General features: G+C 52.2%; 1 protein-coding gene across 1 annotated transcript in view; it reads right to left on the reverse strand.

Moving 5' to 3' along the window:
- RBM19 (RNA binding motif protein 19) overlaps positions 1–11,144 on the reverse strand; it is a 73,292-nt gene extending 62,148 nt beyond the window's left edge. Inside the window, exons 1-14 of the mRNA XM_054219881.1 lie at positions 11,000–11,144; positions 9,646–9,828; positions 8,966–9,097; positions 8,726–8,764; positions 7,932–8,145; positions 6,564–6,832; positions 5,984–6,058; positions 5,637–5,715; positions 4,811–4,882; positions 3,893–4,093; positions 2,371–2,501; positions 1,846–1,967; positions 978–1,074; positions 428–538 (exon numbers count right to left, since the gene is read on the reverse strand). Of these exons, the coding sequence (XP_054075856.1) occupies positions 428–538; positions 978–1,074; positions 1,846–1,967; positions 2,371–2,501; positions 3,893–4,093; positions 4,811–4,882; positions 5,637–5,715; positions 5,984–6,058; positions 6,564–6,832; positions 7,932–8,145; positions 8,726–8,764; positions 8,966–9,097; positions 9,646–9,828; positions 11,000–11,035 (1,761 nt within the window). The 5' untranslated portion in view covers positions 11,036–11,144. The remainder of the gene's footprint in view (positions 1–427; positions 539–977; positions 1,075–1,845; positions 1,968–2,370; positions 2,502–3,892; positions 4,094–4,810; positions 4,883–5,636; positions 5,716–5,983; positions 6,059–6,563; positions 6,833–7,931; positions 8,146–8,725; positions 8,765–8,965; positions 9,098–9,645; positions 9,829–10,999) is intronic.
- Positions 11,145–14,844: the final 3,700 nt, after the last annotated feature.

Here is a 14,844-nt window from a genome sequence, read left to right on the forward strand (position 1 = left end):
AACCCCAATATCTTAATAACTGCAGATCCAACACGCCGTGCTCTCTCACTCCACAGCGCCCCTTTCCAGGCTCCAAGAGGGCCAACAGCCATTTAGAAAACACTTCCTGTAAAATCTACACCCCAGTACAGCCTCCCTGTTGCGCAAACAGGAGCTCCAGCTTCACCCTGGTACGGACACAGGACTCCTCCTCTGCCTACGACACGCTGACTGTCATACTATAAGCCATCATACTTAGGTATTTCAACCACCCCGAGGGCAGCTGCATTTTCAAACGGACAGAACATTTCTTAACCCATGTAAGGGTTCAATCCTACAAGATGCTGAGGATTTAGTTACTACTTTCAACGAGAGCTGAGGACACTAGGCCTAGGCCATCATCTAGAAAGGGTAGGTCCACACCGCGCCCTCCAGCTGGGCATCTCACCTGACTGAAGGAATCCAGGCTGACTCCGTTTTCAATGAGGAACCGGCGAATCTCCTGGACCAGCTCAGTTTCTCCCAGAGCGACCCTCACTGCCACACTGTCTTTACTCTCCTGCAGGAGAGAATGTCAGTCACCTGTTGCTCATGCGCCTCTCAGAAGCAGATGCAAAGGAAATTTAGCAGAAAGCTTGAAGGTCAAATGCTCCAGCTCCTCTGAAGCCGCCAAGAGCTTTGCTGTTGGAGTCAGAATGCTTCACAAGGCAAAATAACATTTCCAGGAAGGATCTGAACTTCAGGGTGTAAATTCCCATCAACTTCTGGTTATGTAGAAATGCAAAATTCAGCCACAGAAAAGCAGAGTGGGAAGGAGGGCTGGGAGTGTCGCTTTGCCTTCCAGTGGCAAAGGGATTGTTAGGCTCAGATCCCACAGAGAAGTTAAAACGATCTCCCAGCCTGCACAGTGCTCGTTCATGCACAGAGGAAGGCCCTGGGCACGAGGAAGCAGATAGGAAAGTGATCTCCCATCCCAGCCGATCAATAACCCAACTCACATGATCCAGCACTTGGCTTTTGGAAGCGTTGTACTTCTGAGCAATGGCATCAGCCACGGCGTTTGTCCCCACAAACAACGTGTTCCAGTTGTGAGAGCTGGAAAGAGAAAGAAGAGTCAGGTTCAGAGTCGTGTGGTCCCTTCTTCCACTGGTGTCTCTCTAGTCAGTGGTCCTGGGGAAAAACAGCTTTGAAAGCCACCATGAGCATCTGGGGTGAAAAGCCAGAGGGAAAGAAGGGTGGAACACCCTTAGAGAAGGGACAGGATGAGGGAGACATGGCTGGAGAGAGAACACAAAGGCCGCAATGCTGGCAGCTTAGCTCTCCTTCCCTAGAGGTCACTGGTCACAGTAGGAAGTTCAGATGTTGGCTCAGAGGAACATGGGGGTTTTTTTCAGCTGGTTTCCTAAAAGCACAAAGCCCACACAAGCAAGGTTGCGTTTCTTTCCCTTCCAGTCACAAAATACCAGCCACTTCTTTCGAACTAATTTGTCACATAGAAAGATAAAGTTCCTACAAGTTTCAGAAATGCAGATGGCCAAGTGGAGGAGAAAGACACAGCTGATCCGAAGCCACTACCCTAAAGAATTACAGCATCAGAACAACTTTGAGTAGACACCAGAGAAACAAACTTGTACACAAAGCCATTCAAAACCACGTTTGTCTCAATTTCTGCTGCTCACTGAGCTACTAGAGCTACTAGGACAGAGGAATCAAGCAGGTAAGAGACAAAGGAAACAGAGCTGCACAGCAAGTGATTTATTGACTCTGGTAATCTATACGGCCCCTGCAAAGACCCCATATGCATTCCCACCCCTTGGGAATTTGGCAGGTTCTGTTGCCTTGCTCCACTACAAGACACCTCTGTACCTGGCACTGTTGGCTTTGTCCTTGGCCTCTTTCTGCTTTTTGTAGGAGGAAGACTCTTCCGCATCCACAGCTTCGATTTTTTCCTTTTTGATCGTGGATGGTAAAAGATGCATCATTCTACCCTAGAAGAAAGGAAGAAGAGGTTCAGCAGCTCTGAAGTAACCCACAGAAGTTCATGAACTAAGCAGAGTGGAGGAAATTTTCCGGCACCTTTCCTAGTCAAGCAGCCTAGGTGGAAGGAGGGAATCTTCCTTCCCAAAGGAGACATTATTGCAAGTCAGAGTAGCCACACAATGCGAGAGACTAAGACTCGGATCTCCTTCTCCACCTCCAGTGCAGACTTTGGTACCTGTGATGCTGTTCAAACCAGGCTGCTCTATCGAAAACAAGTATGCTCTCTTACAGCAAAGCAGAAGAGACTCAACCTTTTCATCAAAGCACAGAAGCAGATTTTTGGCTACGTTACGAACAAATATTCCCACCGGCAGCGGTCCAACAGCACAGGAAAGCCATCAGTCACCATACCTGGAACACTTGCCCATCCATTTCTGCGTAGGCTTTCACCGCGTGCTCAGGAATCATGTAGGTGATGAAAGCAAAGCCTTTGGATTTCTTGGTCAGTCTGTCTATAGGGAAATGGATCTCTGAGAGGGGTCCTGCAAAAGGCAAGGCCTTTCCGTGAGAGATGTCGTCGCACTGCTATCACACGCCCTGAACTGGCGCCTCCCGGCCGAAGACAGGGAGGAGAGGAGCCAGGGAGCAGCTCTGAACACTGCAGCGGGTGTGCAGCAAGCCACCAGCCTGGGCGAGGAGCTGCTGGCTGCAGAATGACAAGATAGGCCCTGCAAAAGCACCCCAACTCCGGTTGTGCCCTGTGTGGCAGCTCACAGGGCTTTGACACGTAACACAAACCAGGCAAGTTCCAAGCCACTGCATTTACCTTCAGTAAGGAATAAAGATTTCCCCAACCTAACCCTCTCTACCCCTCAGGACACTCTAATGCCAAGGCAACCTTAAATTTGTTTAACTTTGAGCTAGCAAAGGGAAGCTTCAGGCTTCCACCTGACATGCCAAACACGAACATGAATTTGGGGTGTATCTCAGCAGCACGGCCAGCAGGTCGAGGGAGGTGATTCTGCCCCTCTACTCTGCTCTGGGGGGACCCCACCTGGAGTACTGCATCCAGCTTTGGAGTCCTCAGCACAAGGACACGGACTCGTTGGAACGGGTCCAGAGGAAGCCACAAAAACGACCAGAGGGCTGGAGCCCCTCTGTTGTGAGGACAGGCTGAGAGAGTTGGGGGGGTTCAGCCTGGAGAAGAGAAGGCTCCCGGGAGACCTTAGAGCCCCTTCCAGTCCCTGAAGGGGTTCCAGGAAAGCTGGGGAGGGACTTTTTACCATGGCATGATGCGACAGGATGAGGGGTAATGGCTTCAAACTAGAAGAGGGGAGATTTAGATTAGATCTCAGGAAGAAATTCTTTGCGGTGAGGGTGGTGAGCCCCCGGCCCAGGTTGCCCAGAGAAGCTGTGGCTGCCCCATCCCTGGAGGGGTTCAAGGTTGGACGGGGCTTGGAGCAACCTGGGCTGGTGGGAGGTGCCCCTGCCCAGGGCAGGGGGCTGGGACTGGATGGTCTTTAAGGTCTTCCAACCCGAACCATTCTATGACTCGCCTCTTACCTACAGTATCTAGAAATCTGTGTGATCAGTATTTCATGCAGCAGGTGCTTTTGGTTATCTCCTCCTTCTCCCCATCCCACTAGGACTCAGAGCCTGCACTGACTGGCAAGAGCTTTTACTGTTGCACCAGAGATGCAATGAGAGGGGTGAGGGCACACAGCAGCACATGATTCCAGCAAAGCAGCACGACCCCAGCATCAGTTTCAAAGCCAAACAGCCACACACCACCACACCAGGCGATAAAGATGATGGGAGTGGGTCCATATTCAAGGACACAGAGCTTTGTCCATTCACAGCCAGCAAGAAAACCTCTGTGTGAGCAAAGCAAAGACGTAGCCCTGCAAATCCCAGTCCCACAGCAAATACTTACCGTACTTAGAAAAGATTTTCTCCAAGTCCTCCTCAGTGCTAGTAAAGGGAAGATTCCTGACAAAGAGTCGCCCTGATTCAGACAAGTCCTCTTCTTCCTCATCATCCCTTTTCCTTCTTTGCCATGGCTGGTTATCAGGTTTTGCTGTAACAGTTTCTTTTGGGGTATTCCTGCATCGGAATATCTCAACACATCGTCCACCTAATCCACAAACACACAGAGAGGCACATTAGATGCTTCCCAAGGCCATGGGCAATCAATATCAATGTGCAGAGAGCCTGGGCTTACAGCAGCGACACAAGCAATTACAATTCCACAAGCTTTGAGCAGATCTCTGCCCGATTTAAAAAAAAAAAACAAAAAAACCAAAAAAAACACGACAGCGTGGGGGCTGCAAGAAATCAGTCTTCATAAAAACCAGGATAACATTTGCTAGACAGCTCCACAGTCTGCCTTCCTTACAGACAGCTCCAGCTTTTCTGCCTGCGCCAACCTAGTCCAAGGCTTCCAAGTAGATACTCCCATTCTGCATGCAATTTTTGCAAATATTATTCTAGTAGTTCAGCTAAGGACTAGGTCAGGAACAGGTTTCAAACGCAGGCTTACAGAATCATTTGTACAAATCCCCTACGCTACCCCAACCAGATTTAAACCAAGAGCAAGATACACTTGAAGCGCATGACAGAAAAAAAACGAGGGCCAAAGAGCAACACACACAGCTCAGTCACTTGCCAGTTCTACGCTGCTCCTGACACAGCACATGGTTTATCCCGGCATCAGCCGAGTGGAGGAAACCACCCCCACCATCTGCCTGGGAAAAACTAAAACAACAGGAGGTACTTCTGCAGCAAACACTTCAGCAGCTGAGCACCCTGCCATTGACATCAGCCAGAACAAGGAGCAACAAACAGCCCTTACCTATGTATTCTTTTTTTCGCTTCAAGGCCCTTTGCACTTCTGCTTCACTCTTCAAGTCAACAAAGATGCAACCTTGGAGGAAGGAAAGGTTCAACTGAGCATCATGTGGGGAACACACAACCACTAATTGGCTAATTAAGGGTGAATTGGGCTTTCTTTAATATAGATTCCTATAGATAAAGCATTCGACTCCCATTAAAGTTTCAATCCAGCCTGAAAATGGCCAAGTCAGTCTGTAAGGCTGCCTTTTAAAAGCTTATTCTCTACACGCAAACCAAAGACGCCCAACTGAACAGCTGAAGTAGGCTTTCACAGGTGTCTCCAAGAGCAAACAAAGGGTGTATCCGCTGTTAGGCTGCAAAAGGAAAACAGCATATAGCAGAGTTCCCCACCAGCTCTGAGGATCTGCTCCACGCTCCTTCTGCCGGGTACCTCCGGTAGCCACAGCCTGGCAGGAGACCCACCCTGGCTAAAGACCGCTCTGCAGCCGACAGGCACAGGTCAGCAGAGTCCCTGGGTGCTACTGCAGCCATCCTAGAGGAAGAGGCCTTTCCTTGGCATGGTTTGGTATGTTTAGGAAAGTTTCAGAGGCAGATCAAAGAAAAGGCTCCTGCTGCTACGCCTAAGGGAGCGTAGCCAACATTCCTCTGCCCACGGCATCCTATGGACAGCAACTAGGGCAGGAGAGCTGCAAAGTCACAGAAAGGTCTGTAAGAATCAGTACGCGAGCCAACGATTTGGAATTGCAGACAGAAAGAGCAGGGGTGTGATTGAGAGGTCCTCTAACTCACAGATCCAACCCCCACCTTCCACATATAGACATTACCTGTATTTTTCCCCCGGGCGTTTTTTCCTATCCGGATAGCCACTGGCTTCAGAGGCAAGAAGAAGTCACGAATCTTTTGCTGCAGGAAGAATTATAAGTTCTTTAAATAAGTTCCCAGGCATGGAAAGCAGCACATTTCAGGCTTCTAGTTTTTATATACACTACAAGAACACTACGTGCAACATACAACATCTCTGCATAAAACCACTTGAAAAGTTTCTCCAACCACCCATACAACCCTCAAAACAGCTCCGTAAGTGACGACAGAAGCTTCTGCAAAGATCACACTGAGTTACACACTGAGAACACCCTTGAGCCTCCATTCCCAGCTCGGTGACAACACTTGCCTCAGTGATGTTCAAGGGTGCACCACGAAGTTTCACCGTGTGTGGTGTGCTGGCTTCTGCTGAGCTGCCTTGGTTCTGGACACAAGGATGGGGAGAAAAAAAGAGGAAAAAAAAAAAAGAAATGAAGCTGAGTGAAAACCAACAGAAATCAGAGTACAACAAGCTGGTCTTGTCCAACAAACAGGAGGCTGAAGAGTGGGAGAGAATATCAAGAGATTTGTCACAGCTGCATCAGCCTGGGCAGGAGGTGCTGGGTGAGGGGTGCAAGGTTTGGCTGGGATAGTCAAACCCAGTCACTAAAAATCGAGTTCTGCAGCACAGTGTTTCCTGCAGACACAGGAAAAAACCTCTGGAAAGGGCACTAACAGCACTTGTTTGCAAGCCCCATCTTCCAGGGATTCAATAGGCACTGGATCCAGCAAACGTTTTGAATGGCTCCTGCCCAGCGAGCCAAGAAAGCTGGTACCTACGGGGTCCCCCAGACTTCAAGCTTTCAGCTCATCCCTGGAGCAACTGACAGACACACACTGCCCCATAAAGCTCCTGCTTTAGCTAAGACAAACGTCTAATTCAGCTATACCTCTAGCGTGGATCCTTTTTTCTTCTTCTCCGCTGGCGTCTCTTGCTGTGTTTGTTGGGCTTTTGGCTTCCCCTTTTTATCTGTGTTGGTGCCAGCAGTTTCTGCAATGCCTGAATCCTCCTCGCTCTCACTTTCCTCTTCCACCTCCTCACTATCTGTTTCTTCCTCTGAACTGGATGAGGAGGAAGAATCCTTCACCACTTTAGATTTCAGGTAATCCATATCCGAGAGGTCTTTGCTGGTAGCTGCCTTCTTCTCTCCTTTCTTTGCTGTCAGAGAGGAGAGATCAGAGAATTTTTACACACAGATGCTGCTGCTCTCTCCCCAGCCGGGTAAAAGCTGAGGGCAGACAGAATCCCAAGAACCGCCTTCCCCTCCTCTACCTTTTTCACGGGGAAGAAAGGCTCGAGAATAGCAGAGCAATTTTATCTCTGCAATTCCAGACTGACATTTCTGGATGACTATTTTTCAAAGCAACAGCTCATGTATAAAACAAATCAGAAAGCAGCCTGAGGAACACTGTGGCAGTGTGTTTTGTCTCATTTTTAAGCAATTACTTCAGACAGACCCCAGAGAAGGTTTTCAACTGTTCAATTTAGTTTTGCAAGGTAAAGGACAGAGGAAGATGCTTCTCCAAAACACTCCCCCCCACCAAAGATCAACTGATCATTTTAATTACCCAAAGAGAGGTGAGAGGCAGCAGGGAAATGCTATTTACTCCAAAAGAACAGCATAAGGGAATACCATACAAAGAGGGAGAAAGGCTCCAAAACCACATTCATCACCGGTGCAGGGACGTGGGGTTTTAAGAAGTCACACACCAGACTGCAGCCCAGATTTCTCAGTCTTCTAGCTTAACCTGCTACTCTACTAGATACAGTTTTCCTTTCAGGATCCAAGATACTTAACTCCATCCCTTCCCACCTGACAGAGCCCAAGGATACACCGTTTCCAGAAATATGCAGAGGCAGAGCAGACAAGTTCACGGACATCAGCTACAGGTTACTAATTAAACAGAAACCACACTACGCTCTGGAAATCCTGGCGATAAAAGTAGCTGCAGGCTAGGAGAGCATTTAAGGGAAAAAATACAGCTGTTTGCCCTGTTACTCTTCCCTAGACACTGACTTAAGGACCCAGGGAAAAGCATAAATGCCATCCCCTTAACATCAGAAACTGCATTTCCCACATTTCCCCAGATTTGGGAAAACAACCACATATCCACAGCACAAAGAATGAGTCTCGTGCTTGAGAAACCACCTTCCTGATCATACTGTCTTCATTTGGAGGTAGGGCTCCAAGTCAGCACACCTGCTCTCACACTCACCATGACAAAGACAAGCAAAGGGTGAGAGTTCCTTTCGGTACCTTTAGTTTCCTCCTCATCTCCAGAAGGTTCATTCCCATCCTCCTCCTCACTCAACTCCTCAGACCCATCTGAATCAAAGTTGAGATAATCAGCTGCTGGCTTTGATTTTCCCTTCTTGGGCTCCTCTGCCAAAGTGTCATTAGCCCAAGTGGCCACCTGAGACCGTTTCTGGTGAACCACCAAGAACTCCTGGAATGTCTTATCTTCTTCCAGCTGTTGAAAAAGAAACCAAGCACACAAGCTGTGAAGACAGACACAGGAGAGCTAGTAGTAAGTTTTAATCCAAAGCTATCATCTCATTTCCAACAACATAAAAAAAATCCCCAAGGTCCTAAATCCACTTTACACTCACAAGGTGACCACTTAAAGTGACTGAAGTCTTCTCAAGATCTCTCAGTCCTACTCTTTCTTTTTTGTAATTGATGTTTAGAAAGCACTTTAAAGAAGAAAACAAAACATTAAAGAGAAAAAAAATGTACAAGTACATGTACAAGTTAAAGTAAGAACAAGTTAAACAAGACGTGCATACGGTTAAAAACCAGAACTGTTGAAACAGGGCTGTCCTGCATGCAGTGCATGGTCACATAGGGGTAGCTGACCATTAGAAAACTGGTCCCCAATGTTGTGGTTGTTAAAATCATGGTTTGTTACAGTAAAATCGGACTGTCACAGAGCTGCTTAAATCACCTTGCCTGAATTAACAGCACCGGAAGCAGTACAGAAAAATTATTCAGCTCTTGCTCTTAATACAAGCTAGCATGAATGCAGGGATTGCAAATCAACCTCAACTCACCTCCTTTAAGTTTTCCGCTGGGTCTTTCTTCTTTTTATCCTAGGAAAAGAAATCATTTTTAGAAAGGCTTATTAGAAGCACAACCAAGATCATTTCTCAGGTAACCTAATGGTACCGGAACACAGATCCTAAGGCAGAAAATAACAGAACCAAGACTCCAACATCCACTGTCCCAGCTACCCTTCTCTCTGCCGAGTCCCTGACACACACCAGAGCCTCAAGGACACAAGTAAGACTCACTTTCTTTGTGCCTGCAGGAGCTGCACTTGTCACAGGTTTCTCGGGCTGTTTTTCTGAGGCAGGGGCCTTCTGAGAGTGCTTACTCCACGCTTTGGGTTTTGAAGGGTCACCGAAAGACTTGCATAACTCAACCTGAAAAGAATCAGACCTTTAATGAAACGTATGTTCAACAGTCCAGGTCTGTGACTGCTGGATAAGCATCACTCAGGAACCCTGATGGGATGGAGGAGGTGTGCGCAGGAGAAGAACAGGCAGCTTCATACACAGACGTTCATTTTAAAAACACAGAGCTACGTATCCACTCAACATGAGGAACAGTTTGTTGTGCTCACTTAAGCACAGTCAAATAAGTTGTTCTGGACAGAGAATGATTCAAGATAAACAGGACAAAAGCCTTGAAATGAAACAATGAGCTCAAGTTCAAAAATTCAGATGATGACACCTTAAAATCTGACGCTGCTCTTCCAGCCAGCACTGAAATCACTGCTAGTGCATGAACGCAGCCCGTCTGAATCAAGCACCTGCTTGAGACTCCAGCAGTAAGGCCTGGCACCAAGCTTTGATGTTGTGCTGCAGCGGACTTAACCTTTAGGCTTTCTTGGCCCCTGGCTGTTCACCTCTAAGACCAACAAAATCTCCACCGACAAACTTTCTTAAGAATCAAAAAAATATCAACTCACTGTGACTCTGGAGGTGTCTATGAAACTTCTGTTGAAATGGTTCAGTGCCGCTTGAGCTTCATCTTCAGACTTGTAGCCAATGAAACCAAATTTCCGGAACTTGCCCTCCTTGGTGAACTTCAAGCAACAATCGGTCAGCGTACCAAAGGCGGCAAACAATTTCCGAAAGCGATCTTCCTTCATCTGGGAAACACGGAAGAACAACAGGAAGGCAAATCAGCAATGCGGTGAGAGATGCCTTGCGTCCAAAGTAAAACATTTGCTACTAGAGGGCTTCCAAAGTGCTGTAGGAACCACACCATACTGCACCAATGCTAATAAAAAAATCCCACACATCAGCTACCAAACCCTTCATCTTCATCCTATTGCCATCATCAGGGAGTGGAGCGATAGGAGAGATAGAATGGTTTTAAAATGAAGGAGGGCAGATTTAGATTAGATGTTCGGAAGAAGTTTTTCACTCTGAGGGTGGAGAGCCCCTGGCCCAGGTTGCCCAGAGAAGCTGTGGCTGCCCCATCCCTGGAGGGGTTCAAGGCCAGGCTAGACGGAGCTTGAAGCAACCTGGCTGGTGGGAGGTGTCCCTGCCCAAGGCAGGGGGGTGGAACTGGTTGATCTTTTAAGGTCCCTCCCAACCTCAACCACTCCATGACTCTATGATCTTCTCCATAAATCCACTACACATACAGATCTCCATCTGCAACACCCCCACAGCTAAGGGTGCACCCAGCTCTGGGGGAGCCCAAGCCCCCACAGCACTGGCCTGCCAAACCAAGCCCCCAGTTCGACCACAGGCACCCTCATGGGGGACCCAGATGGCAGAAGAGCAGCACGGTGCGTACCTGTGCCCAATTCCTGAAGAATGAGGGAGGGCAGTGACCACAACAAGCTCGGCTCCCCCACCCGGAGGGGCTGCCAGCTCCCTGGGGCCACCTCCCCAGCCCACTCTGCCTCCCCCCTGCCAGGGCACCTCCCTGCCTGCTCCTGGGGCACTCCCTGCCCAGCGTCCCCCACCATCCGACCCTCAGGGGTGTCTGCCCGCTCTCCTGCAAGGACAACACCCCCCCCCTCCAGCACACGTGCCCCTTAGAGCCCCTTCCCCCCGGACACCTCCCTGCTCCCCCACCAAGTCACCTTCCCCCCCACCCCGAACCGAGGACCTTCTCTCCCAGGGAATCTCCCCGCTCAACCCCGACCTCACCACACCGGGAGCCCCCTCCCACCCCACCCTATCCCCTCACGGGGCCTCTCCCTGCCCAGGAGGCCACGTCCCCGTGGGGCGTCCCCTCAGACCCATCTCCAGGTCCGCACGGTCCCCTCCACCCCGCGGACGTCCCAGACCGCGCGGCGGCCTCACCCCGTTGGGTAGGTTCTTCACGATGAGTCGCGACATGGCGGCGACAGACAGCGGGAAGCGGCAGAAACCAGCCGATGCAACGCAAGGCCCCGCCGCGCTCAACGCCGCACACGCCTCCCCGCGGGCGCCGCCATCTTCCCTCCCGAGTCACCTGAGCGCGGGGCCGCAGCGCGCATGCGCCGGAGGCGGGGCCCGCACCCTGGCAACGGGCCCCTAGCAACGGCCTTAGCAACGGGCCCCTAGCAACGGGAGGACCCCGGGGGGACGACGGGGAGCATCACTGGAGCATCAAGCGGGCGGGGGCCGGCAGTGCAGGAGGGGGGGGGCCGGCAGTGCAGGGGGGGGGCCGGCAGTGCAGGGGGGGGGCCGGCAGTGCAGGGGGGGGCAGGGTGGTGACTAGCGGACCCGGCCGCACGGTGGGAGAGCCGGCAGCGCCTCCTCGGAGGCGTCACCCAGCTTCCCCCCCCCGCCCGGACGCTGTTGGAACCCCCGCGGTGATGCTGCGTGTCCCCTTCATCAGAGGGGACCCCGCTGCCCGCCCCCGGGTTCCTCCGGGATGGGTGCCTGCAGCCCTCCCGGCCCGGCCGTGCTGCTCCGCGGGGCCGGAGGAGGGAGCTCGGCGCCCGCTGCAGCCCCTAGCCGGGCACGGCGGCGCCCACCGGAGCAAAACTCCCGCGGGGGCTGCCGAGGAGTGGGGTTTAACGCGGAGGGAAGCCTCAGTGTGCCCTCCCCCCCGCTCCTCCCCGGCCCCCGCCCTGCTCTTCCACCTAAAACTTACGCAGCAGGAGCAAAGAAGGAAGGGAAACAGGAGTGAGGAAAAGCAGCTTCTCTCTAAGGAACTCCAGAACCTGTGGATGTTGTGGCCACAGAAGCTCCCAAGGGCAAAAGAGGTGAAAAATCATGGAAGAAAAATCCCTTGAGGGTTATTAAACACGGAGGGTGCTCTCCTGCCCTGAACACCCGTTGCTGGAGGGCTAATGTGTTTTGGGGAAGCAGAACTGTTCTCCCTGGAGGGGTTCAAGGCCAGGTTGGACGGGGCTCGGAACAACCTGGGCTGGTGGGAGGTGTCCCTGCCCAGGGCAGGGGGGTTGGAACTAGATGACCTTTAAGGTCCCTTCCAACCCAAACTATTCTATGATCTCCTCTTGCTCATAGCCCTTCAGTCCAGCTCTGCCTGTCTTACATGAGGGGCGGTGGTCTGGGCCCGAAATCTGGCTTTACACCCTTATTCCCAGAGAAAGATGCTTGGGGCAGTGCTCAGCTTCACCACAACCCTCACTAGTTTTTCCACCCCCAGTTGGGCTCCACACCTGATTTACCCCAGGGATGGAGGCTGCCTCTGCCCAGCCCAAGCCACCCTGGCACAGAGCTCTTCCACCCCACAAACAGCGTGGGCAGGGGCACCATCTCCTAACAACCCTTTGAGACTGGTCCAGGCGGCTGTGCGCATCCCGACAGCTCAAGGCAGCAGGGAGCACGTGGAACAAGGTGTTTGGAGGAGGCAGCCTTCAACCCAGCCACACCACTGCCGCATCCCAGTGTCTTGGTGGCCTGGGATGCAGGCTTGGTAACTGGAAAGCCCAGCCCGAGCCTACAATCTTCCCCCAAGCGAGCAGCAAGGGAAACTCTTGCATTTTCCACGGAAGGAGAGCCAGGGAAACAGCTGGGCTCAGCGCACGGGAAACAGGAGAGGGTGGGATGCTGCTGGGACTCCGCTCAAAGGGAAAACACAGAGCACAAACCCCTCTCACCCTCACACAGCCCTGACTGGGGGTACCCAGGAGGAGATGCTCCTGCTCCCATTCACCTGGCACATCAAAAGGGTCTCTGTGAGGTGCCACTGTACCAGGGACCCAGCTCCCACCTCCCCTTGCCCTCTGCTCCTGCCTCGTCCTTGGCCGGGCTGTCAGGCCTGTCACTTGGGATGAAGGCTGGCACTGACAGGGCCACACTCACACCATCACTAACACATCCAGACTTTGCCCTTGTCACTCCCGTCCTCTCCAAGACACTTGCCCCCCTCTCTCCCTCCCCATCTCCTCCTCACCTGCTGCTGGCAGCCGGCAGCGGTGCCCGGCTCCTGCCCACGCTGTCCTTGCCTGTCCCTGCCTCCTAACAGGGCGCTACTGGGACAGCAGGGATAGAGATGTACCTTGGCCATAGCCAGCCGTCGTGCTCTCAGGAAGTCCTCATCTCCAGCCACAACCCCACCTGGGCCTACAGTTTCCCTCTTACTAGCCTCTCCTGCAATTGGGGTTGATTTTCCCCAGGTGAGAGCTTGATCCCAGCACTCGGCTGCTGAGGCCGCGTCCTCTGAGGGTGCCTGGGACCAGAAAGAGCCAGTTCTCCACTGCAGCTTAACTGAGAGGCTCTCGGTTAAGCAGAGAGGTGCTTAACCGAGCCAGGCTCTGCGCCAGGTAGCCACGCTGACTCTTGATACCAGCAAAGAAGCCTCGGTGTCCACAGGGGGATGTGGTTTTGCAAAGTCCGTGGAGATGCTCAGCTTTGCTAATCTCCCTTCTTTGAAAACAACATATTTTAGCCCTGCACAGACGCAATACAGAAGCACAAACTTTACTAATACCGACTTTAGAAACTTCATGGTTTCTGCTCCCCAGGGTAGGTCAAGATTTTAAGTTTGCAAACATGAGAGTTGGAACAACTTTTTTTCTGGCAAACCTGGAGATCTGGGAGGCATCAGAGCGATACAAGAGTTGCTCCTTCAGCGGGTAGTTCTGCTGTGCCGTGGAAGGTCCTTCCCCAAGGCAGGCTCATTTCTGAGCAGAGATCACAGCCCCGGGCAGACAAGAGGGAAACTGAGGCCCCATCTTGAGGAGGCTCAAAGGAGGTTTTGGAAAGCAGCTCCCAGTGCTTGAACATCTGTCCTGAAGATCATCCTCAACCCTTCTGCTGTTGGCACAAGGCACGAGTAGGGAACGGAGCGGGTATTGTACAGCCAGCTTGGATGGCACACTGGGCGCAGGTCAAACAGCCCACGCTCCACAGCAGAGGCTGGGGAAGAGACTGAATAAATTGGTTTTTACTTTTTTTTTCCCACGGAAACTATTGTCTTTGATGGTGCTGGTGTGTGATCCTCCTGTCCCCGTGCCACCGACTGTCCTCGCAGCAGTGCCAGACCTTCTCCCTGTGAGGGGTCCCCAAGCAGCAGATGGGATGGACATGGGCAGCCACGCTGGGAGCTGGGTGGGGAAATGAAAGAAAGAGCCACTCTGCCCAGGTTTTCTTTCTTACACTGCTTTATAGCAGCGAGGTGCAGGGGGGGAACTGGGAGGTGACGTGCCTGGCAAAGGTGACACGACATCAGCCCATCAGGTTTGCCCTCCTGTCCCCCCACTTAGCTCCCTATTGGGGTGTCTGATGGGCCGGTGGCAGGGTCTGGGTGATGACCTTCCCTTCACCTTCACTCCTCCAAATCCCCCCCTCCATGCTCAGCAGAGGAGCGGGGGGGGACCCAACGCTCTTCCAACCCCACCGCCGAGAGGAGGGGGAAGACGTGGTCCCTCCACGAGCTCCATCCACTCGACCTGTCACTACGCGTTAGGTGGCCGGCTCGTCGGCCGGCCGGACAGGGGCTTGCACAGCGCCAAAGAGCAGGGGTCACCTTGCTGTAAAACGGGATTATGGGCTGCCTGCAGCCAGGCGGCTGAACTTTGGAAAGCAGGGTTAGGGCAAGGGACCGCAGCGTCGGGGGCATCTCTCAGTGGGGAGAGGCAGGTGTGGGTGGAGGGGCAAAGGGTCCCCGACATTGTGCTCCGGGAGGTGAACTGGGGGTAAAGTGCTGTTGAGAAGGAGAGAAAGAAAGAAGCTGCCACAGATCCCATCTA

The sequence above is a fragment of the Rissa tridactyla genome, chromosome 13 (assembly GCF_028500815.1).
Source record: "Rissa tridactyla isolate bRisTri1 chromosome 13, bRisTri1.patW.cur.20221130, whole genome shotgun sequence".
NCBI lineage: Eukaryota > Metazoa > Chordata > Aves > Charadriiformes > Laridae > Rissa > Rissa tridactyla.